General features: G+C 42.1%; 1 protein-coding gene across 6 annotated transcripts in view; it reads right to left on the minus strand.

The window, feature by feature from the left end:
• Positions 1–26,723, minus strand: part of LOC133558868 (fibroblast growth factor receptor 2-like) — a 70,050-nt gene that overhangs the window by 37,658 nt on the left and 5,669 nt on the right. For 4 of the 6 annotated variants that reach the window (XM_061909994.1, XM_061909996.1, XM_061909995.1 and 1 more), the window contains exons 3-6: positions 15,592–15,849; positions 15,199–15,273; positions 10,897–11,066; positions 4,223–4,346 (exon numbers count right to left, since the gene is read on the minus strand). In XM_061909994.1, coding sequence (XP_061765978.1) covers positions 4,223–4,346; positions 10,897–11,066; positions 15,199–15,273; positions 15,592–15,849 — 627 coding nt within the window. The remainder of the gene's footprint in view (positions 1–4,222; positions 4,347–10,896; positions 11,067–15,198; positions 15,274–15,591; positions 15,850–26,723) is intronic. The other 2 variants (XM_061909998.1, XM_061909999.1) reach the window with 2 other exon arrangements.

A 26,723-nucleotide genomic window follows, 5' to 3' on the forward strand; every position in this document is an offset into this window, starting at 1 on the left:
ATGTACAGTAGAAACATGACAGTTCTCATCTTATCTTAAAATAATTTGGCAAGCCTCACACTACAAGGAGGTGGACATATATCCTTTAAGGTATTCAGGCTGGAGGAGGACGTCCATTAAGTTAGGTGTTTATATTGCATCGGAGTAGCAGAGTATGCTCACATAATTGAAGCACCTTCCCTGTACCCCCAATGTCCTGCTATTTGCATTCCCAAGCAGGCAAACGTTTGGCCTATGAATCCAAACAGAGCGAGACATGTTGAACAATGCTCCCTTTCAAACAGCGCCAGGCCGTCACAAGCGCGTTGAGGAGCATACCAACCCCCACACTGACAGCGACCACTCGCTGCCATCACTTACATACAACACACACACAATGATATCACCTACAGCCTGAGCCTGAGGCACTGTGATGCCTATTTAAAACAAAGCCTGAAAGTTCGTTCTGTGAAATGAACTGTGTGCATGTATGAGCATGTGCATCTATGAGTTGGGTGAGGCTTATGGCTAATGGTCAGCGTGTGAAGATGTGGTGAGAGCTACAGACTGTCAGACTAAAAGACAAAATTAATTAGGGGACTGAATAAATGAAGAGTTGTAATGAACAGTACTTTTTATATTACTTATATTCTCTCCCTTTAAATCTTTTACAGAGCTAGGAGTTCAAAAGGTTTATCATACTTTTCCAAAGTTAATGTAAAACGGCTAGCAATAATAAAATAACTGGCAAAAGCCGAAGAAATTGTCACCATCTAATGTCCTGTGAAAGTATGCTCAACCGGAACAATCATTAAGGGGTTCATTGGCAAGACATCCCATCCTTCAGGGGGTTATACTGAAGGAGGGAAGACGTCAATTTCATACAGAAACCCAAATAATTTGAGAAAACCCTCCCTGAAGCATGATGGTGATTAATTTCCAGTATGAAAGGAAACAGTACATTCATTGATCAATTATTAGCGGGCACTGTTTATTTAAGAATTCGTTTGGTCATCACTAGAAATGTGCTTGCTCCTAAACAGGCTGCTAAAGAGATTACGGTAAAAGTAGAAGAGAACCAGGCGACGTTTGTTGTGGCTCGATAAGAAGCTATTATTTATTGTTACATTTAAAAATCTTTTTTTAGATATTTTTCAGTAAATTACATTAATTATTTGTTTAGTTTATATTTTTTTATGAAAATGAGACAAAGACCAGGTGAACACTCTGGCACAGGACAACAAGCAAAAACCGTCACAGCAGCCAGTGTGTGTGTCCTTTTTGACAACCCCTTCCCCACCCATCACGATATATGTCTTTTAATCGTGCATGTTCCTAATGGTTGTCCAACTGCTGTCCTTTCTTAAGAGGGCCAGTCTGAGGCAGAATTCACTGGTTTCTCCTTGTTTTCACAGCTTAGACTGATAAGAGCAGACCTTTCTGTCTATTTCCCCTCCTTTTCTCTTCCAAAGTCTCTCCCCTCCCTTTGTCCACAACACTATAAAGGGGTAAAATGAAGCAAGAGGTTGCAGGGGGGCAGTGGCTGTGGAGCCAGACATTTAAAGGCTTTACTGCTCAGCTATAAAACGAAACAAATACAGAAATATGCAGTCTAAAGCAGAGATTTGGCTCACTAGCGTACCAGAGCAGGGGGCCTGAATTAGGGAGCATGAGCGTGTATGAATGTGTGTCTGGCTATACACTCATTGTGCAAGAAGCCTGAAGTATTTAGTTTGATAAACCTCTGCCTGATATAGAGAAATACTGTTGAAAACATGGTCTGCTAAGGACAACGGTGAGAGTTTGAGAGGCATGTATGACTAGTGGAACCTTAAACATCTTTATGAGTATCAAACATTCTACTAAACACCATCTCACTTACACTGTATGTATTATTGACTTTTCGTCAGCCAGATAACAAAGTACATATGCTCTGATTAATGGTATCGTGGGTTAAGCAAGTCCAAAGTAGAGATGATCTTCACTCTAACATACAGTACATACACAAATTGATCCACTATCTTTATCCCAGTGTCTATTGATTCTGCCTACTCGGCAGAAAAACACACTTTGCTTTGTGTGCTCCAAAGGTCATTAGAAAGTGTGGACTAAGTTAAATGTGAACTGTGTGGTAGTAATAATTTGAACGCGCCGGCTGTAATGGAATCAGAGAGGGACATTGAAGGGGACCAAAAAATAATTTAGTCTTTTCTGACTTATAAATGTTATTACAATGTTGGATACTCATGTTAAACACTGCCATAGCATCAAATCATAAGGTACATGCATTTTGGCGTGAGCTTGCATGTAGTTTTGGATTCCACTGTTAGCGAGGTTTTGCAGTGTGGCTGCGTTGTGACGTCAACGTGAGGTGGACATACTTATTTTGATATTAAATCATGCTCTCAACCAGTGCGGGAGGAGTAAAGGTAGAATAAAGTATTATTTTCATCTAATCTTGGCATGCACATAATAACGATGACGTGCGACATGCGGTGGAATAAATGCTGGAGAAAGCAGCTTTTTTCATGCAGGTTTGATACGATCAGAGCGTGTGCTAATATACCTAATGTTGTGAATGGGTGAATCTATATAATAGTTAGGACGTTCATTTTTGACCATGTCCGAAAAAGAAATAGCAGTGACATCACTAAAATATATGTGCATGATTATCCATCCATCCATTTTTAGCCACTTGTCCCTTTCGGGGTCACGGGGGGTGCTGGAGCCTATCTCAGCTGCATTCGGGCGGAAGACATGGTACACCCTTGCCAAGTCGCCACCTCATTGCAGGGCCAACACAGATAGACATCATTCACACTCACATTCAAACACTAGTTTAGTGTTTGAATGTTTAGTGTTGCCAATCAACCTATCCCCAGGTGCATGTTTTTGAAAGTGAGTGGAAGCCAGAGTACCCGGAGAGAACCCACGCAGTCACGGGGAGCACATGCAAACTCCACACAGAAAGTTCCCGAGCCCAGGATTGAACTCAGGACTTTCGTATTGTGTGGCACATGTACTAACCCCAATACCACCGTGCTGCCCGATAAATATTCAAACACTTACCAGCGTCCCCGCGACCCCAAAGGGAATAAGCGGTAGAAAATGGATGTATGTATGTATATATTTAAAAGATAAATTATGACACTTTTGGAGGGGTTTGGATGTAGTTTCATTTGCAATCTTGGAATGAACATCTTGCAGACAGACTAAAAAAACGGGTTATAAAAGTGATTGTGGAGCAAGATTTACAACAAAACATATACACAAACATTACTAGACCAGGGACTCTTAACTTTTTTGACGTCGGGAGCCCAACTTTTCCACTATGAAGGGCCCTGGGGTCTACTCAAAATGTGTTACTGAATTAGTCTTACACTTGATTTTACTTAAATCAAATAATTAAATATAACCTACTTACTACACCTATGTGAAATCATTGGAAAGCATGTGTTAAATAAATAATATTTTTTTGTGATTAACACAGTAACATTAGGCTTAGGTCAGGCTGATTAGAAAAATAAGTACTAGAAGAACTTTAAAAGAAGTGACTAATAAATACTGATGATAAATAATTGTTTACACAATTATATAGTGCTAAATTTTTTTTTAACTAAACAGTAAATAAAGTATAGCTCAAATGAAAATACAGCTTCACCATCCTTTTTTATCGTTTTTGTGCTTAAGAAACTTCTCTATGTGATTAGCTTAACACTTCTTCTGTTTGTTTGAGATTATTACTGCCACAAGTGGTGTTAAAGTTAAATGATCATTTAATATTGAATTCATGAAAACCATTTGGAATTGTTCCCAATCCATCCACCCATCCATCCATTTTCTACCGCTTGTCCCTTTCGGGGTCGTGGGGGGTGCTGGAGCCAATCGCAGCTGCATTCGGGCGGGGTACACCCTGGACAAATCGCCACCTCATCGTAGGGCCAACACAGACAGACAACATTCACACACACATTCACACACTAGGGCCAATTTAGTGTTCCCAATCATCTATTTCAATTGCTTACTCAAATGATTATCATGCTGGGATTTCAATAAATAACTATAAAAGTTAGTGCTTATAACATGTTGATTAACACTGTTATTTTCGCACCTTTGTCCAAGAGTCACTGATTGATCAAATACACACTCATTTGTCATTGCCAGAATTCTTTCTTCCATGGCTTCCCCTTCCTCCACCCTTCTGTGTGAGCTCTAAGATTTGTATGTTTGTGTTGCTACTGACCCACAACATCCAGGGTGTAGGTGTGGTTGATGGCTCCAAACTCATTCTCCACCAGACAGGTGTAGTTGCCCTTGTCTGATGGAACCACACTCTCCATGATGAGAGTCCAGTGCTGGCTTCGTATCTGTAAAAACAAGGCAGTGATTAAGAACATAATAATTAAACATTTTGAAAAAGCTCAGGTGCAAAGAAGTATTCCAATGAGCGCCCAATGGTTAGACAGACAAAATAAAGTAACACAAAACCATTAAGGGTAATCTTGCTAATACAAATCTCACCATTTATCTTAACCTCCTAGGACCTGACGTCCACATATTTTATGTCAAGGCTATTCAACTTCATAAGGGCAAGGGTTCAGGGACAGGACATTGAAATGTGAATGTTTTGTCAGAAAGAGCCTACACTGGTTATCTTTCAGCATGTGCAACAAGACAGAAAGTTAACAGCATGAAGAAAAAGAAGATCCAGAAGTTTTTTTGAGGATTGATGTTCCTTCTTTTTAAGTTATTTTCCTCCCTAGTTTTATTTATTTACACTTTTTCCTTCATTTAGGTTTGTAAGACTAGAAAATATAACATAAAATAAACATTAAAAAAGTATATTTTGTATTGTATACATAAATAATGTCCATTGTGTATTTTACATAAATAAAATTGAAGGTTTAGTGTTAATACATTCACAAACTAAAATATGGATGTTTACGCGTATAGAAATAAAAAACATCCACAACAAACATCCATCCATCCATCTTCTACTGCAAACATGAATGTGGCTAAACACAATTTAACCTAAGGTGTAGCGTTATCTCACTCTACTGGTAAAATTTTGCGCTACAGGTATTAAACGAGCTTTGCGCGCCAGAATTACTCAGACACATAACATGACCACGAATACTATAGACATCACAAAGTCATACATTTAATATATTTACGCATTATAGTTACTTATAAAGATCTGACCAAGTTTTGTGATGAAGCTTACACTTGTGGATTTCTACCGTTGTTGCTGGTCTGAAACAGTGTTCGCCACTTAACATGTCTAGCAGAAAACAATGACTCAAGCAGTGGCTTGGAGCAGAACTATAGTAATTTGCTGTCCAATCGCTGTTAAAAGTCGGAATTTTGCCATTTATTTTGATTTTTTTCGAGTGCAAAGTGCCATTTATTTGAGTATTTTTCTTTTCCTCATCTCATTGCTGCTTCATTGTGACACATTTGCCTCACTGTTTCTCCCTGCCGGTGACAGGTACTGCATATATGAGCCAGCCTGGTTTTAATGGTTTAATTGGGTGATGTTCAGCAGGCCAAATGAAAAACTTTGGTGGGCCTTATGTAGCCCTCGGGCCGCCAGTTGAAAAGACCTGCAGTATGTGGACCACAGTGCAACATTTTTCTCTACAAAACCTTGGTTTCGACTTACGAGGACATTACACTGTTACGGCTCAGACCCTTGCCAACGGTGCTCATCTGTCTGTGCGCTCCAGTGAGCGCACCTTAGGACACGCCCAGGGACGCGCCGCGCATGTCTCCGCCCAGCAGCGGCCACCAGCTGTTTTCATTCAACGACAATCACCACACCTGCCAGTAATGAAGGACCTGCCTTCATAAGCCGGCACAACTTGGCATGCCGGCACAGGAGAATAGCCTTCCGTACCTTCCCTGTGTCCATCCTCGAGTCACGCTGTGTCGTGTGCTTCCGTATCTTCCCTGTCTTCCTCGTTCTTTTCTGATTTTTGACTCCTTGCTCGCCCCGGACAACGACGACTCTTTCCTGCGTCTCTACCCCGCTTCCACCCATGGACTACCCTGCCTGTCTTGCCCTTGTCGGACTGCATCGCTTCTCTCAACACGCACCTCCAACACTTAAGGTAAAATCCCTCCAGTTAAATCCTGCACATAGCCTTACACCATACATACTTTTCGATCTCGTTCACACTCCATTTCCCTAATTATATATATATATATATATATATATATATATATATATATATATATATATATATATATACATATATAAATAATCTTTGGACATTACTGCCACCTGGTGTCCGTTTGCCGTCACACTCCTCTTGTTAAACCATAACAGTATACTCCGGCCAACTGATTAGGGACCTGACGGCACAGTTCTTTAGCCCCGCCCCAGTGACTTTAGCCCCAACCCCATCCTCGGTAACCTTTTTTTTTTTCTTATTCTTTTTTTTTTTTGTGCCCCTCTCAGGATGTCTTTTTCTTTTTCCTCCACCCTGGACCATTTTCCTAGCCCTCAACACTCCTTCAAGGGACTGTTTAGCAGCGCTGTAGGGATGGAGGAATTTACCCGCCGCCTGGCCACCCACCTCCCACCCATAGAGACTGTTCCTTAGACAGCAGGAAGCGTCTGGCATCCGCTTTCGGAGGGGGGATGGTACTGGTAGCTGTACTGGTGTGGTGGCGCAGCTGCACCCAGACAGGCTACCCCCTGCCAGACAAATCCTACCTGTCTTCCACTTTTCACAGCCGCAGCCACCAGCCCCTCGGCTAGCTCCCGAGCTAGCACCAGCCCCTCGGCTATACCCCGAGCTAGCACGAGCCCCTCGGCTATCCTCCGAGCTAGCACCATCCACCAAGCTAGCCTCTGAGCTGGCACCAGTTCCCTGGCTAGCCTCTGAGCTAGCACCAGTTCCCAAAGCTAGCATCCGAGCCAGCACCTGTCCCCAGGCTAGCGTCCGAGCTAGCACCAGTCCCCAGGCTACCATCCGAGCTATCAACAGTCCCCCTCGGCCAGCAGCACTGGCTTCAGCACTTCGGCCAGCTCCTCAGCTGCCCTCCTCATGTCCGGTGTCGACGACGTCCGCTGCTGCCTCCACACCGCAGATGACGTCTGCTGCTGCTTCCACGCCGCCGATGACGTCCGCCACTACTTCCACGCCGTCGATGACATCCGCCGCTGCTTCCACGCCGCCGATGACGTCCGCCGCAGCTTCCACGGCGGCGATGACGTCCACAGCTGCTTCCACGCCAATGACGACGTACGCTGCTGCTTCCACGCCGATGACGTCTCCTCCTCGTGTTCGGCTGGCCGTACCACGGCGCCGTCCTCCTCTTCGTTGCCGGCGGGACGCACCACGGTGCCGCCATCCTCCCCGTTTCTGGAGAGACGCACCATGGCGCCACTCACGTCCGCCTCCCCGACGGCCAAGATGGTGGCCATTCCTTGGTCGCCCGCCTCGCCAGCCTCAGCGGCATTCTACTTGCCGCCGCCACCAAACTCGTCCCCGGTGGATTCGGGGACATGTGGGCTAACGACCCACTACCCCCTACGCCCCTCCGCCCTCCCTTGACTCTTGTTCCTGTGTTTTTTGTGGTACGACCTGTGGGACATTTGGAAGCTGTCCATAAGGAGGGGGGTACTGTTACGGCTCAGACCCTTGCCAACGGCGCTCATCTGTCGGTGCGCTCCAGTGAGCGCACTTCAGGACACGCCCAGGGACGCACCGCACGCGTCTCCGCCCTGCAGTGGCCGCCAGCTGTTTTCATTCACCAATAATCACCACACCTGCCAGTAATGAAGGACCTGCCTTCATAAGCCGGCACAACTTGGCATGCCGGCGCCGGCGTATAGCCTTATGTACCTTCCGTGTGTCCATCCTCGAGTCACGCTGTGTGTCGTGCGCTTCCGTATCTTCCCTGTATTCCTCGTGCTTTTCTGGTTTTTGACTCCTCGCTCGCCCTGGACAACGACGACTCGCTCCTGCCTGTCGAACCCGCTTCTGCCCATGGACTACCCTGCCTGTCTTGCCCTTGTCGGACTGCACCGATTCTCTCAACACGCACCTCCAACACTTAAGGTAAAATCCCTCCAGTTATATCCTGCACATAGGCTTACACCATACATACTCTTCGATCTCGTTCACACTCCATTTCCCTAATTATATTATATATATATATATATATATATATATATATATATATGAATAATCTTTGGACATTACTGCCACCCGGTGTCCGTTTTCCGTCACACTCCTCTTGTTAAACCATAACATTATACAGCCAGTTATTGATGGAGAAAGTGTATGCCACATCACATGCTAGATTAAAGATGGCTAAAAACTAGGGGTGTAACGGTACACAAAAATTTCGGTTCGGTACGTTACTCGGTTCAGAGGTCACGGTTTGGTTCATTTTCGGTACAGTAAGAAAACAACAAAATATACATTTTTTGGTCATTTATTTACCAAATTTGCTAAATCTTCCACCAAAAATATTTTTCTTAGTGGAATATTTTATGTGAAGTATTTGGGACCTTGGATAGGTCAATAATTCGTAATAACATTGATTTTGATTCAATATTATGTTTTGAGCAATGACAGTTTGAAAGAAAAAAAAACAGCTTTGTTTCATTATTCAGCGTTGCAACTTTTTCTTAATTACATATAGCCTTTAAGCTTTTTTATTTCACTTTTATTTATGTTTTTCCTTATTTTAATAGTATTTTTAGAATGTGCCGTGGGCCTTTAAAACATTAGCTGTGGGCCGCAAATTGTCTCTGGGGCATACTTTTGACACCCCTGCTAAAGATAATAAAAATTAAAATCTGATAAATCTATGGGTAAAAAGCAGAGCCTGGCAAAACATGCGCGTTTATCATAACTCTCTCGCTCTCTCTGTTTCTGCCCCTCCCTCACGAATGCTGCTGCGTGCACAAGTTGTCTTGTTTTAATTTAACCCCTTCTTAACCCTGAACGTACATTGAAAATACACGCAACCCTAACTTAAAATGCCGGACATTTGAGGCATTTAAGAAACTCCACCCAGACAGCTCCGCAAAAGAGGACATGTCCGGTGAAAAGAGGAGGTATAGTCAGTCTATCATAGCCCGGTTGCTGCTAACATGTTGTGTGTTGTGCCTTGGTGTGTAATGTTTACACAACGTGCGGTACGCTACTTAATATGTCCGTGTGGAAACTCGTTCGGTTGGAGGGTCTTCTAGCTCTGGCTTTTACATGTTGTCCTAGTCCGGTCGCTGCTAGCATGTGTACTCGTTCGGTACACCTCCGAACCGAACCGAAACCCCCGTTCCAAAACGGTTCAATAAAAATACACGTACCGTTACACCCCTACTAAAAACACGTCCAAAAGTTCAGATGGCAATTTTCAACTTGTTTTGGTTTTTATACTAATTTGCTTCGATTGAGCCCAATTACTCAATATAAATAAAAAATGCATGCTACAGACACAATGCTTCTTCCTACTCCTTTATGGATATGTAATGAGAAACTGTAATTATGTGATGCACCCCATTGTAACTCTATATATGTACAAAATAAACTAATACCAAAGACGTTTCAAACATATTATCATTAGAATATGCAGAATTCACATAAACAACCAAACAATCAAATTATTTCGATCAACAAGCAGAGACTGTTGCAAGACAAGCCCACATTTCACACAAAGCGGAGATTATTCCACAGGGTTGGGCTCAGGTATAGCTTTTGTCTAACATTTGTTGACAAAAAAAGGAAATAAGCTACCCGTGTTTTTTTCTAGCAGGCTGACTGTATCATTTTTCGCCTGGCTGTTTTTGTCTACATTGTGAAAAACCTGCAAAAGGCGGAGTAGATGCAACGTTACCAGTTTCATTAACACAATCTACACCCTATACTCTCCTGGCAAGTATCTTGGAAGAAGTTGTCTGTGGAATTATTCTTATGACAAAGCAAAATAGAGCTGCCACTCCCAGGATGTAAAAGGTCATGTTCCTGCTTTGCAACAAGAAACCTAATGTTTTCATAATTGTAATGGATTAGATTTATATAGAGCTGTTCTAGACACGCAAAGCGCTTTACGGAGAGAACTGAGAACCCATCAGTCTTTCACTCCACAGTCACACTTTGATGGTGATGAGCTACATTTGTAGCCACAGCTGCCCTGGAGGAGACTGTTGGGGTAGACTGATGGATGCGTGACTGCCAATTTGCACCTACACCAAATATTCATGCACATTCATACACCAGTGTGAGCGGCGCTGGGAGAAAGGTGGGTAAAAAGTCCTGCCCAAGGACACACTGGCCGTGACTAGGATGGGAGAAGCTGGATTTGAACTAGGAGCCCTCAAGTTATTAGACGGCTACGCTGCTATCTGAGCTCCAATTGTTAACCTTATTCTAATCTTACAATTACACACAGTTGCTTTGTCAAATGCAGGATCAACAGAAACCTCCTACAGATTAATCATTAACTATTAAGTGAATCACACGTAATAATAGAATTAGACACTGTAGTCATAGACATACCAAAACTGAGTGGGACCTGTTTTCCCTAAATTGAGTTACCTCAGCAGTCTCATCTCAACCCTGACTCAACCTCATTTTTCTTTACTGTCTGTGGGGTGTATTTAACCCTTAGGTCCCACGCCTATCTCACTAATAGTTACAGTCAGAGACTCTGCAAAGTATCCTGGTGAGAAGCGGCTCAAGGATGAGCAATTCCAATTACACACCGGAAACACTTCCCTTGTGTCGCAAGCAAAGCGTGAAAATGAGGATAAGGAATAGTAATCAGAATCATTAGAATCAAGACTTTGACACCAGTGAAGTGCACAATCACCAATAGCTGGAATTATTCGTAGCACAGAGATTAACAAGTGTGACATCTGAGATTCTTAAAAGTCAGATTTGTTAGTGTTTGTCTTACCTTATAACCTCCCATGCGGTCCTCCTGGCGGAAAGGCCTGCTGTTTTTAAGCCAACTTAGCTTTGGTCGGGGGTTGCCTCCTGCAGCACAGCGGAACTTGACTGTGTTGGCAGCTGGAACCGCATGCAGCTTCTTTTCCATTTTAGCCGACGAAGTCCAGTACGGGGAACCTACAAAACACAAAGCAGTTTGTGTTCAGTTTGGCTAAAAATCCTAAAAATGTCCTCAATGCAAACGCTTCAGGACCTTGACTGTACCAGCCAACAAAGAACACTCCCAGACACCCATCCTGACAACACTAAATTACCCACTGTCGGAATGATACCACACAGAGCTGCACAGTTTAACAAAAACACAGTCTTTTCCTGAAAGTTCCACTCGGTGTTACACAGTACGAAAAAACATCGCCTCTAAGGGGGAATGGGCGTTGCCAAGAGGGTTACTGGACCATCACATTCAATTTCATCTCATTCAACTTAGCAGCTTTTCTTTCTCTCTTGACTTCCTCCAATTCCCATAGCTCCCATGTTTATCTGCCCGTCACTTGGCACGATGCAGACAGCAGGAGTACGGATGCTTATCACCCTTGAGAAACCATTATGTGCTGTCAGAGACCAAAACAGAAGTTACCAAAAAAGAGCCCATTAGTTCAGATTGACACTGCTAGCATGTCCACTGCTAGTGTACCAAACACTTTTGATGAAATCTGACAAATTTGCTGTGTTGTTTGTTTTCCCCCATTTTTGTCTTTTAGACAGCTGGATTTCCCTCCCAGCACCCCGCCCACTACTTTCTCCCAGCACCTGGTGGCGTGATTACCAAAGCAGATGGGATTGAGAGGGAAAGAGAAAGTTGAACAACAACGTAAACGGCCTACCACGCCATCACTTCCTCTCTTGTACAGCAGACAAGCAACAGAGGGAATTCCCACTAATAAGTCCACAACTGCCGTCAAACATATGTTTATGGCCCAAGAGAATATTTACTCTCTGTAGAGCCTGTCCAGTCTGCGTACTATCATATTTTTTTCTGGGATCTACACCCAGACAAGAAGCACATACTTGGATAGTAAAGTCAGTAAACAGCATTATTCCTTCCTGGATAGGGGCATACAGTGTATGCTCAGTGCTCAAACTATAATTAGTCATTCCTCTAAAATACCTTCACCCTCACTATCTGTATTGCTCTTCCTCTGTATCTTCACCCCTAACTGTCTTCAATTCCACTCTCCTTGTCAGCAATGCTTCCATTCCCACAGACTTCGATTAGGTGAAGACTGTCACATGCAAGCCTGTCTCTCCGAAGCGACCTTTGACCCTTAAGTGGCAGCCAGGTTAGAGGATGAGGCTGAGAAATGAAAGGTGAGCGCTGCTGTTTCCCATGCCCTCCATCCGGAGGGGCAAAACTTCAAACGAGATGACCCTCCAACCTCTCACCGGATGAAGTGGCCAACTGCTGTGGCGCCCAGGACCCCCTGTTCCCCTGATGCGCCATGCATCTGGAGCCACAGTCATGGCTGGTTATCCAATGACGGCTCGGGGTGAGCAGAGGTTATCTAACTCCTGGACTATGAGTCAACCTTTTTTTCTTTCATATGGTCCTCCTGAGAGCTAAGTCACTGCAGTGTTTCCCACAGGTCAGGCATCTATTTGTGGTGGTGTGGTCGGGCAGCGGCGGTGGCGGCGATGACCAAGAAGAACACGGAGTTGGAATATAATTACAACACTTTATGTACATATTTATATAATATTTACATATTTATATAATATGTAACTACAAGCTCCATTCATTCACAGACAGAGTCCCATTGCTTTTATGAGCGGTCGAGCGAGTCCAAAGCCGAAAAAAAAAAATAATAATAAAACAATTTTTTTTTTTTTTTTGTGGCGAGCCGCCACAAATAAATGAATGTGTGGGAAACCCTGCACTGTTCCAAAGTCGTAATTCAGTGTTGTCATATCCCATATCTGGTCAGGTTGCACAAATCACTACTGTACAAGCTGAACATATGGCAAAAAAAACCCATCCTTAGTACCGTTTCAATTCGAAACTATGGGTAATCTTGGGTGAAAAACAAGTATCTGCCACATAGAAAGTTTGTTCCTGTTTTCATCTTTTAGGAAATATTCTTTATCTACTCCAAGTAGTGTTCAAATGAAGTGAGAGTCTATTCATCCATGAAAAAAAGCACAAAAATTGGGGAAATGTATTTTTATTTGAATTGCTGTATTAACTTCCTGCACATCCTTTATTTTGCTCATATTTTCCCCAGTGTCAGAGAAAAAAATATTGGCTATTCTTTTAAAACTGTTTGCAGATTTATTTAAATGGGAGGCCCACCAACAGCAAATGTAAACCCTAATGAGGATTTTCGTCAACAAGAGAAATTGTAACAAACGTTTAGCTCATTGACTTCTTGATGATATCAGCGTGAGCCACCTGTACTTTCCCTAAAAGTCTGCTTCCCTCAAGTGAAGAGGCTCCGCATGTCTCCTCTAAAATATACGACTGCTAACCAGAAAAACTCTCCTTTTATGTCTTTCTTAGACCGAGATTTTTGCTCAATCTAACTTATTGAGTGGAATGAATGAACTTTTCATGATTTTCCAGAAATAATTAAAAGTCATGAACAACAAAAACAACAACAACAAAACAGGCCCATTCTTACCATGCCTACAAGCTCCCACTCTGCTTCAGGCCTCCACTTGGGGTCTGAGCGTCATACTACGCTCAGAGAAAGCGTTTTTTTTTGTCCAAATAAAACACCCTTATCTTGCCTTCACCATCTTCTCGCTAATTTGTTTAATAAATAATCTCATTTATGAATATTCAACCCCACATAGCAAGACAATGTATTTTTGGAAAAACATTACTTGTGGTTTATTACCAACAGAATTATTTTAATTTTCCCCTCTACTGTGTCCTTGCTGGGTTTCTTCCATATTTTAAATGGTTTTCAAGCAATTATGGTGAGCCCGAGAATAGAGGCGGAGGAGCATTGATGGTATAGCGTGGTGCGTGTGGAGAATTTTAAGAAGATGTGGAACCCCTAATTTTCTCTTCAACCCATTTTTGAGAATGTGTATGTGGACATTGCATGTGTGTGTGTGTGTGTGTGTGTGTGTGTGTGTGTGTGTGTGTGTGTGTGTGTGTGTGTGTGTTTGTTTGTGTGCATGTGTGAGTGTGTTTAGCTCCGTAAACATATTACTAGCACAGACACACGTGGATAAAACCTTCCCTTCTCGTGCACACAAACATTCAAATACACAAGTTCATCAGGTGAGTAACTGGGTCCACATGGGTCTCTTCTATAATAGATGAGCCCAGCTGACTGACTGGCTTCGTGGATGGGTCCATTGAGGCCTGTCTACCTAATGGAATGTCAGGAATCTCCGTATTCCCTGGAGCATCTCACACTCACACACACGCCCAGCATAAGTCTAGACAAGAATGGTGAGCAGCTAAGCGGGTGCACACGTTTTGGTGTTACAAACTTCTGCTCATTGTAAATCCCAGTACAATTAGGCGGCTTAACTCGTTGTCTTTCCTTAACCATGATCCAATGAGCATATTACTGTATGAACTACAGTAATAAAACACTGCCAATATTGCTTTTGTTGAGTATGGAAACAATATGTAGTCATTTGCTTCGAACAGTTTTAAAATTATAATCAACTTAGCACGATTGGGTGGGGGCGGTCAATTTTTTACTTCAAAATAATACAATAAAATGTCTTAGTGGGAACAGGTCAGGACACTTAAAAAAACAACAATAATAAAGGAGATTGATGTCACCTTTCTTTACTTTTCAATATATGAAAAGTTGAATACAGTACGGAGGCCTATTTTGACCTTAACCCTAAACCCTAAAGGGGACTGCGAGGCAGCAAGAAAACGGACCTGTTGCAGCATGGAGCTTTCATGTTCAAAGCTTCACCTTTATTGTTATTTTTTAAGTCCAAATAACCCCATATTGCACTTCACGCACTCTTTACGAACGAGAAAAATTGCCACTCTAGGCATTCTTCCTCTTTACACAGTTTCTGCTTGTATGTGCTCTGTGTTTGCGTGTTGACACACTTAACATGCGCCTCGGCTCTGTATACAGATGAAAATAAAACTGTAAAAGACCGTATAGTACCTTTTTTAATTAATTAGCACCGCTGCACTATATCAGTACCGCTATACTGGACAACCCAGAGCTTTTAAAGTAAAGTTAACTGCTGACAACAACTTGGTCGTTTAAGCACTAACAGTAGTTAGTGGATGGATATATAAGTAATTTGTCCCTTCCATACTCACTCAGCTGTTCTCCATCTGCCCCTGTGTCTTCTGATCGCTCGGTATCGTCTTCATCATCCCCCGACGAGATGGCATCTGCACAGAGTAACTAGGGTTACCGCCACCCTTACTCAGGCTGTGGACTTCTGAACACACATATGGTCATATGTATGCGGCCACATTGCAATTTGGTAGAGTTGAAGGATATTATTCAGTGGGAAATTGTCTTTAAATAGCTTTTGTCCGATACTATTGTGAAATTGTAGTGATGATACACACAGAGACTGACAGCAACACGTTGTCAGTACCAACCGAACCTCAAGAAGGAATCCACTCCTTGGACACTTTTTGAATTCAAAGTCTATGCGTCTAAACTCTCAAATCCTGTCCCTTCTCGCCTAGTCCCTGACTCACCTGTGACATTGACTATGAAGCAGACCGCGTCTTTGCCCACGCTGGTGCAGGCATACAGGCCCGAATCCTTGGACGTGGCATCACGGATCTGCAGCACCTCCTGTTCTATCAGTGTGCGGTTGTTGGTGCCCAGAGAGCTGCCATCTTTGGTCCAAGTGATGATCCCCGTTGACGGCAGAGGGCAGTTCAGCTTCAGAACCTCCCCCGGGTGCACTGAGCACACCGTGGGCTTAGATATTTGGTATTTGTTCGATGCGTCTGGAGAGCGAATGGTGGAGGAAAAGGAGAAGGGGGGGAGATGATGGATGAAAAGGATGCAGAGGTGGGAGAGGAAGAAACAAGCCAAAGTGTAAGAAACAAAAACACCACAACACCACCAACTGGATGCACTTCCATAAACGTATGCAGGCAGTACAAAAAAAAGGCCACGTTCCCTAAACACCAGCATAACATACCCACAAAATCCCAGTGAGTCATTTGAAATGGAGCCCTTAGAAAATACCAGCCGTACCAAAACAAAGTGCAAAGTGTGATTAGCATTTACGGGTGGAGAGCATGCAGTTAAAAGCCAAAGCTATTTGTAGATTAAACAATATATATTAATAAAATGCATTGTTAGCAGGTAGTAACTGGATATTGGGTTTTGAGAAAAAGCCTCTTCATCCAATTAACCTTTGCTTAGACGCCAAGCAGTGTATGTGTGTGTGTGTGTGTGTGTGTGTGTGTGTGTGTGTGTGTGTGTGTGTGTGTGTGTGTGCGTGTGTGTGTGTGTGCATACGAATATGGGTGAGTAGGACTGGCGGACAGACAGCCTACAAAGAGGTAATATAACCCCATTAATGTACCTATAAGAGTAAAAAGCAGACAGAAAGGTTTGTGATGGAAATTGTCAGGAAGAAGAGGGAAAGATGGGGTGCTCTGTTTTGTTGTTTTGTTTTAGGGAAGTTTTTCTTTGTTTCTGTCTGTCTGTCTCAACTTCTAGACACTGAAAACTATCAGTGGCATGGCTTCTTTGTTTTCAATATCTCCGAACGTTGTCTGTACTTCGATGTGGAATAATGGATGTGCTCAAATATAATTTGTTAAAACCCTTTACAGCTGTGAAACTCGAAACTAATTGTGCAGTCTAGCACAAAAATGTATACAAGTCCACAGGGAAAGCAGGAAGAAAAGGGAAAATTGGATAATGGAATTGCACGGAGATAAAAGTATATTTTCAGCATTTGGCAACAGGTCGACATGTATAATTATGGAGGCTGTGCCACTCCTAGCCTTTCCTGTGCCTTAATACACCTTTTTAACTACATTGTACCCACATTATGTCTGGCTGTGTGTATATGTGTGTTAAGTATAATGTATACACATTCTAACCTCAACAGGAAGGGAAATTCTGCTGCAAGCCAGCGGTGAAGGCATGTGTGCATGCCTCTGAATGTTCCCCCTGGGCGAGTAAACACACACAGGTACAGTTCCTGTATTGTACTTTTCTCTCTCTCTCTTTCCTTTGATTTGGAAATAATTAACCCCTCTCTCGCCCACCTTGAGCTGCATGTGTGGTCTGATATGCGGGTGGAGCTCTTTCGATAAATAATTGGATCTGCCTCACACTTTACAGCACTTTTCCATGCTTAGCCCTCCAGCTTTACTTTAAAAATTTTAGATTGTTAAATATTTTGTGTTTATATATGTGCCCTGCGATTGGCCCTGCTAATTTTCAATTGGCTTGTCTATAATCTTGTCCATTGTACGTTAGCATAAAAGGGGAACTACATTTTTGGGGAAATGTTGTCTATCATTCACAATCATTATGAGAGACAAGAACAAACTTCTGTGTTTTGTTTAAGACTTTAAAGATGATAAAAAGTCTTGCAAGATGCGGCGAATGGGAGTCACCATTGTAACCTTCACCACACAACCCTCTAAAACAACTATAAAACCATAAAACCCTCCATCCATCCATTTTCTACCGCTTATTCCCTTTCGGGGTCGCGGGGGGCGCTGGCGCCTATCTCAGCTACAATCGGGCGGAAGGCGGGGTACACCCTGGACAAGTCGCCACCTCATCGCAGGGCCAACACAGATAGACAACATTCACACTCACATTCACACACTAGGGCCAATTTAGTGTTGCCAATCAACCTATCCCCAGGTGCATGTCTTTGGAGGTGGGAGGAAGCCGGAGTACCCGGAGGGAACCCACACATTCACGGGGAGAACATGCAAACTCCACACAGAAAGATCCTGAGCCTGGATTTGAACCCAGGACTGCAGGACCTTCGTATTGTGAGGCAGACGCACTAACCCCTCTGCCACCGTGAAGCCCATATATATATATATATATATATATATATATATATATATATATATATATATATATATATATCCATCCATTTTCTACCGCTTATTCCCTTTCGGAGTCGCGGGGGGCGCTGGCGCTTATCTCAGCTACAATCGGGCGGAAGGCAGAGTACGCCCTGGACAAGTCGCCACCTCATCACAGGGCCAACACAGATAGACAACATTCACACTCACATTCACACACTAGGGCCAATTTAGTGTTGCCAATCAACCTATCCCCAGGTGCATGTCTTTGGAAGTGGGAGGAAGCCGCAGTACCCGGAGGGAACCCACGCATTCACGGGGAGAACATGCAAACTCCACACAGAAAGATCCCGAGCCTGGATTTGAACCCAGGACTGCAGGTACTTCGTATTGTGAGGTAGACGCACTAACCCCTCTGCCACCGTATGTATATACATATATATATATATATATATATATATATATATATATATATATATATATATATATATATATACAGTATGTATAATGTAGTAACAGACACATTCAAAACAATATGTAATATTTACAATATTTTACCGATTTTGGTCGATTCAAGCAATCCCGGAATTCATTTTCTCAGCGCATTTATTTCAGTTTCTATAACAGCACAATTTAAACTTCCAGCAGCAAATGTGTGTTTTTACTTCCTGAAACAAATGCAAGTGTGTTATAATCATGACAGACTTAGCAACAGACAACGAAGATGACTATCCATCCATCCATTTTTCTTCCGCTTATCTGCGGTCAGGTCGCGGGGGCAGCAGCCTAAGCACGGAAGCCCAGACTTCCCTCTCCCCAGTCATTTCGTCCAGCTCCTCCCGGGGGATCCCGAGGCTTTCCCAGGCCAGCAGGGAGACATAGTCTTCCCAACGTGTCCTGGGTCTTCCCCGTGGCCTCCTACCGGTCGGACGTGCCCGAAACCACCTCATCTGGATCCTCTCGATGTGGAGGAGCAGCGGCTTTACTTTGAGCTCCTCCCCAGATGACAGAGCTTCTCACCCTATCTTTAAAGGGGGAGCCCCGCCACCCGGCGGAGGAAGCTCATTTTGGCCACTTGTACCAATGATCGAAGATGACTATTTTCGGACAAATTCACAACTTTATCCTTTTCAACTTGGAATGGATGTACTGCTGCTTATATTATTATTATTTGTATTTATTTAAATTTTTGCGACCACAAAGAGAAAGCGGACTCGGAGCAGACGGAAGCCGAAAGAATGAGGTCGGCGTGACTAGATGCTCCAAATGTGTAACTTGGAGCAAAGCTAGGCCAACATAAATGGCCCAAGATCAACTGGAAATGTACCCGGCCGGCGATACCAAACAGACAACCGTCCACCGAGTAAGTCACTATAATATTGATCATGATACATGCAGCACATCACCGCACAGCTAAAGTAGATAAACTGTCGAGCTAGTTGTACAAACAAAACATGAAATGTGGACTAATACTTTAAAGATACTGTAATATGATTGTTCACGTTTTTCAGTCAATATTAGTATGGTATGGTATAGATTGATGTCCTATCGCATTGTATTGTGCATTACAAACGCCAAAGCCATTCAGCTGCTGATGCAGGAAACTAGTTTACCGGTTACTGTACCTTTTTTTTGGCTAATCCTGAAGCATGTCGTCACAAGGCAATGTGTTACTACGCTACATAAACAGTCAAATAACAATGTCGCTACAGCTTGGTTATTATACAGGTTACGCAACGTAAATGAAGTATTGTTGGTAGTTTTTGAAAGCATTTTCAAAGTGATTTGAATGCAATATGGATTGCTCCTAATTGGCTGCATTGCTAGCCACCTAGAATGAGCAGATTATTACAAATTAGGAATGCCCCCCAAAAAAAACCTTTATCCTCTTGTCTCTCATAAGGATAGTAAACAATAGAAGAGAAAAAAAAAAAAGATAAGTGTAGGTCTCTTTTAAGCTGGCAGCATTAAAGCCAAACTTCCTCCTGTTTAATTGTGTTGGGTTTTTTTCAGTTTTTTTATTCTAGATTAATCAGGTTACCTTATCTCCTACATGTATGTGCACTTGATGTGTATATCGATGTACTTTCCTTTGTCTGCATAGTTTTACAGTGACTTCATTATGAAGAATGTCAACAAACTCCTCAAGTTGTTTTCCATCTTTAATTCAAAGGACAGTTTACAAATTTGGCAAACTAAATTCCAACATTCAGGAAGGGCAGAATATACTGCAGCCTGTGTTACATTTTACAATACGCATTACAGGGGAACTGCGCTTTTTGGGGGGAATTTTGTACATCTTTTACAATCTTAATGAACAAGAAGACAAAAGGGTTATTTTTTTTGCATTGTATTATTCAAAAATCGGTTTGTTCTTGGTGGCTTGGAATGCAGCTGAAGGTAGCAATCCATTCTGCCGCTAAATCACTTTAAAGGGGAACTGTAATTTTTGTGGAATTTTGCCTATCGTTCCTAATCATTATGAGAGACAAGAGGCCAAAAAGTTTTTCTGTTTTTTATGCATTCCAACATGTAAAAATTGGCTCGTTCTAGGTAGTTAGCAATGCAGCTAATGGGAGCAATCAATTCTACTTCTAAATCACTTTAATATGCATTCAAAAACCGTCAGGAATACTTAATTCACATTCCGTAACCTGTATAATAACCAAACTGCAGCGACATTGTTATTGTAAGAGCGAACACTGAGGAACTCTTTTTATATTGTAGTGACACATCGGCGTGCATTGGTATTAACCGTAAAAGCTAGCTACGGCAAGATATAACCTAGCTTATACATCAACGCGAAAAGCGTTTGAGTTTGTAATGCATAAAACAAGGCGATAAAGACACCAATCTGTGTTGACTGAAAAACATGAACAATCATATTACAGTATCTAAAAAGTATTAGCCCACATTTCATGTTTTGTTTATAGACAGCTAGCTAGACAGCGTATCCTGTGATATACACGCACGATGTTCTGCGTAAATCATGATCAATATAAAGTGTGACTCACTCGATGGACAGTTGTCTCTTTAGGCCAGCTGGCCGGTATATAATTGTTATGCTTTATTTGGGATCGGCACATCATTTATGTTGAAATAGCTTGTCTCCAAATTCCACCTTTGCAGCATCGAGTTGCTTTCACCTCACGCTCTCAACATCCCTCTGCTCCAACAATTCACACTCTTCTTCGTGCTCGTTTCTAGAAGCAGCAGTTCATCCTCCGTTAATTCAGGTTCAAAAAGATAAGGTTGTGAATCCTCATTTGTCCGCAAATAGTCGTCTTTGTTGTTTGTAACCAAGTCTACCATGATTAAAACACACACAAACGTTTTGTTTCTGGAAGTAGGAACACACATTTGTTGCCAGAAGTCAGACGTGCGCTGGTATGAAAACAAAAATCAATGCGTGGAAGAAGTTAGTACCGGCGTTGAATAAAATGATCAAAGTACGGTAAATATTGAACATATTGTTCATATTGTTAAGAATGTGTCTTTTACTACATTATATTGTGTATATATATACTTGCAGTGTGTATACAAAACATTGCTAGAGGGTTGTGAAGTTGTGTAAGAGAGCTTGAAAGGCTACAACAGTAAGTCCCATTAGTCGCATCTTCAAGCCATTTTTTATCATCTTTAAAATCCTAATAAAAAAGAAACAAACGCAAGTGTGTTTTAATCATAGCAGACTTGATAACAGACAATGAAAACGAATAGTTTTGGGCAAATGAGGATTCGACACTTTTCTACAGTCAGCCATCCACACACACACACACACACACACACACACACACACACACACTTTCACAAATCGATGGTGGGAGCTGCCATGCAAGGCCCTAACCACAGCCCATCAGGAGCAAGGGCGAAATATCTTGCTCAAGGACACAATGGCCGTGATTAATATGACGGAAGCCGGGGATCCAACCAGGAGCCCTTAGCTTGCTGACATGGCCGCTTTACGCTGTCAATAGTACTGATGATAAAAAATTAATAAATAAATAAATATCCGGTGGGAACAATCCTGCACAATAACTAAACAAAAGCAAAAACTACTATGTATTACTTTTTAAAGTTATGTTTTGTGCACTTAATGTCCTCCTGTGTTAAGGGAATTATTTCCCAAGATTGTAAAAGTTAACAAAAAATAAAAAATATTTTGAGAAAATGAAAATATAGATCTGACCACTCTTGTATTGATATATATACTGATACTATCGTAAATATCAATACCACCAGCTTTTGGATCGATTTAATCCTACTCTTACAGTATGTGTTTTTATATAATCCTTTCTCTAAACTCTTATTATTCTACTTGTTAATTTCATAGTAATAGCTGCTTACTATGTGTCTTGGCCCTGCGATAAAGTGGCGACGTGTCCAGGGTGTACACCGCCTTCCGCCCGAATGCAGCTGAGATAGGCTCCAGCACCCGCCGCAACCCCAAAAGGAACAAGCGGTACAAATAAATGGATGGATGTCTGCTGCAATGCAATTACATCTACACATCTACAAAACACTTATTTCTTGGTGTTGTTTAAAGCTAGGTTAGCTTAGCTCCTAGCATGCCTGCTCTTGGCTCTCTCTTGATGTGTGACATGTTTAGCCTCGTCCTCCAATGATAATGCAACTTGATAGGGATACAAAATGTACTAAGAAATTCAGTCTATTTGTCGTAATGGAGATGATTATTATTAGTTTAGGGGAGCAGCTTCACAGTGTGTATGGAGACGCTTACTTAGCTGTTTGTCAGCGTATCAGCGTTTGTGATCGGTGTTAAGGTGCAGATCAAATACTTTCTCCCAAAAATCATCCAATACTAATGGGTGGCCAGTTAATCAGCAGAACCCTAATTATTACAAGGTTTTAGTGCCATATTAGTGTTTCTCAATACATCATCTCCTTTGGCATTTATTATTCCATGTAATTTCTAACATGTTGCATGGAAAAAGAAAAAAAAACAAGCCACGGTCTGCAGATGCACTTTAGACACAACTGGGTGACATTGTTCACTGGAAAAGGCGCAGTGTTATACAACACAGAAAAAGTCTGAATACTTTCTAAGTTGACAACACTGATACTCCTACTTTGTCTTTGTATTCTCTGGCAGATCAGGTGTGTATGAGCTCTGTCAAGAAGTGACGTTACAATTCATACTGTCACCTAACAGGTTAAGCCAAATCTATTTGTGGCAGTCCAAATGTAGTGAAGTGAAGTGAAGTGAAGTGAAGTGAATTATATTTATATAGCGCTTTTCTCAAGTGACTCAAAGCGCTTTACATAGTGGCACCCAATATCTAAGTTACATTTAAACCAGTGTGGGTGGCACTGGGAGCAGGTGGGTAAAGTGTCTTGCCCAAGGACACAACGGCAGTAACTAGAATGGCACAAGCGGGAATCGAACCTGCAACCCTCAAGTTGCTGACACGGCCACTCTACCAACCGAGCTATTAAAGGTAGACCACCACAAACAAAGTAAAAGAAACACTGCCTGGGTGTTACCATATCTTACATCAACACTAACAAACACAAATAAAAATCCAAACTTCTAAATATTTGAAGACAAAAGTTGTACATTTTTTCATACAACCAGTCATGTATATCATTATGTGATATTTCAGTTGATTACACAATACCTCAGTGTACCTTAAAAGAAAGCTGAGTTCAGACAGCATCGAATGACTGACTGCAACTTTTTGCTTTTTCCTTACCCATCAAGACAATGGATGTTAATAGAAGAATAAGTCCTGTGAAGGAGCGAACTCATTACTACCCTTACTATGCATTGTCACTTACAGCAGTGGTCCCCAACCTTTTTGTATCCGCGGACCGGTCAACGCTTAATAATTTATCCCGCGGCCCGGTGGGGTCCTTTTTTTTTTTTTTTCTTTGTCATGAAAAAGGGACGTTTTTGTCATGAAAAAGGGAGGTTTTTGTGGTTGGTGCACTAATTGTAAGTGTATATTGTGTTTTTTATGTTGATTTAATAAAAATTAAAAAAAATTAAAATAATTTTTTTTTTTTTTTTTTTTTTTTTATTATTTTAATAAAAAATTCTTCTGCGGCCCGGTACCAATCGGGCCATCGCCCGGTACCGGGCCGCAGCCCGGTGGTGGGGGACCACTGACTTACAGTATGTATTAACAAAGTACCAGACAGTGTTTTGTAGATTTCAGGTTTTACAATAGTTAACCTTTTTTCTGTGACAAGGTGAAAATGACGTACAGAAATAACAACACTAAAAAATTAGATTGCTGCTTAAGGGATCTTGTATGTTTATCATGTAAGTTGTAGGACAGTCAACAATGTTCAAAGACGGTCAGTACAAATGTCAAATACTTCCTGATGGTGACAGCTTGACTCTAGAACAGATTAGTTCTATTTTCAATGTTTCCTTTGGGAAATATTTTTTTCGACATTCAAACCAAATGTCACCCAGTATCAGAATGGATTGTGTTTGACCTTAAAAATTCCATTTTGCATACAGTCGTGGTCAAAAGTTTACATACGCATGTAAAGAACATAATGACCACAGAACTTTCCTCCAAAAGGGCTTATCTTTGTCCATGTGATGTCAGATGAAACTAAAATTGAGCTGTTTGGCCACAATACCCAGCAATATGTTCGGAGGAGAAAAGGCGAGGCCTTTAATCCTAGGAACACCATTCCTATCGTCAAGCATGGTGTTGGTAGTATTATGCTCTGGGCCTGTTTTGCTGCCAATGGATCTGGTGCTTTACAGAGAGTAAATGGGACAATGAAAAAGGGGGATTACCTCCAAATTCTTCAGGACAACCTAAAATCATCAGCACGGAGGTTGAGTCTTGGGCACAGTTGGGTGTTCCAACAGGACAATGACCCCAAACACATGTCAAAAGTGGTAAAGGAATGGCTAAATCATGCTAGAAGAAAGGTTTTAGAATGGCCTTCCCAAAGTCCTGACTTAAACGTGTGGACAATGCTGAAGAAACAAGTCCATGTCAGAAAACCAACAAATTTAGCTGAACTGCACCAATTTTGTCAAGAGGAGTGGTCAAAAATTCAACAGAAGCTTGTGGATGGCTACGAAAAGCGTCTTAATGCAGTGAAACGTGCCAAGGGACATGTAACCAAATATTAACATTGCTGACCCAGCAGATTTGGTCACATTTTCAGTAGACCCATTATAAATTCATTAAAAAAAAAAACTTCATAAATGTTTTTTGTGACAAACAAGTATGTGTTCCAATCACTCTATCACAGAAATAAGAGTTGTAGAAATGTTTGGAAACTCGCGACAGCCGTGACATGATATTCTCTACAAGTGTATGTAAAATTTGATCGCGACTGTACATTTGATGTGAGTGGGAAGGAGGAAAATAAATACAAATAAGGGGGAGGGTTGGGGTTCCAAATGGTGTGTTTAATTAAAGAAAGCATTGATGTGTTAGTTTTGCCTTCATTGCTTGTCTTATCTCTGCTGTGTCCATCTGTCCCACTCCATTAAGCCTACCTCCCGCTGCCCCTCCATTTCTCTCTTTCACCTCCCTTTCCGTTTTACCTTCTCCTTCCCCCATCCCAAACATCCCCTCAACAAACATACACACACACCCGCTCTCACCTCTGACCTGGCTGACCTGACCATTTTGACACTTCCAGCATGCCTGACTGTTCATGGGAACCTATGTCGTATGTGAGCAGGCTGAAACATACTGTGAAACCATCAGCAGCCCAAGGTTGAGCTGGGGTTAAAAACACGACTGCAAGGATCAATAGATGCAGCACACACAACTGACACAAACAAATAGGTGTGTGCTCAGTTGAAGAGTTGAAACGACAGATTTTTCATCTCAGCAAAGCTGCACCCCACTCTGCGCCCTAGGAGGGGGCGGGGAATCTCCCCATTCTCTAACACACACTCACACACATCATTTTTCTCAATATCATTCAGCTTTTTTTTTCCTGCCGTCCACATCATCTATCAGTAAGATGGATTAAAGTGGTCTTCTCCTTTTCTCTCTGCATTGTAAAAAAAAAAAAAAAAAGTGCCTGGCCAGTAATTCTGAAAGTGTCTCTTTGCCATTCCGTCTGCCTACCTGTCTTTGTGTCGGCCAGCCTCAAACACTCAGACTCAGAGGGGATGTGGGCAGAGTGGAAAGTGTTGAGATTTCAAACAGCAATAACTACCCGAATATAATTACGGTCTTTATGGTTTAAGTTTATTTCGAACAAATTATACTTCACATATTTCCAGTTTCTCTTTACATGTCCAAAAAGGAGTAGAAAGAAACAGAGCTTGTATATTTAGTTCTGAAGAAAGACTTGTTCGTCACAAAGTCTACTTACCTATTTTCTCATTGACCTAATGTAATGACTGCCATCTCATCTCAGCATGCACACACAGTCCAAATCAAATTATCTCTCCTTCCTTTTATTCTCTCACATCCCTTTTAAATCCTGCTCACATAGCAAAATCCCAGACTTTTCTTTCCCTCTTCTTCTGACGTCCTTTCTCATTCAAATCCATTCTTTGCTTTTTATGCGATGACAAAGAGAGAGGCTCGTGAACCGGCCCCCCCACTAACACCCATGGCAACAGCTCCTCATTTTGCCCACCGCTTCACCCCTACAATCAAAGCTTGCCCTCAACCTCACCTGACCCCTTTAACTCTGAGTGATATGTATATCTCTCTATAGATTAGGATGATCAGCCCTTCATAATATCTTACACTCCTGTTTTAATGGGACATTAACAGAACCGTAATGCTCATTCGTCAGATGCAACATTAGGCACACCTGCACACATCCATTAGATTCAATAAAGAGCT

This window comes from Nerophis ophidion, linkage group LG09 (genome assembly GCF_033978795.1).
Source record: "Nerophis ophidion isolate RoL-2023_Sa linkage group LG09, RoL_Noph_v1.0, whole genome shotgun sequence".
Lineage (NCBI taxonomy): Eukaryota > Metazoa > Chordata > Actinopteri > Syngnathiformes > Syngnathidae > Nerophis > Nerophis ophidion.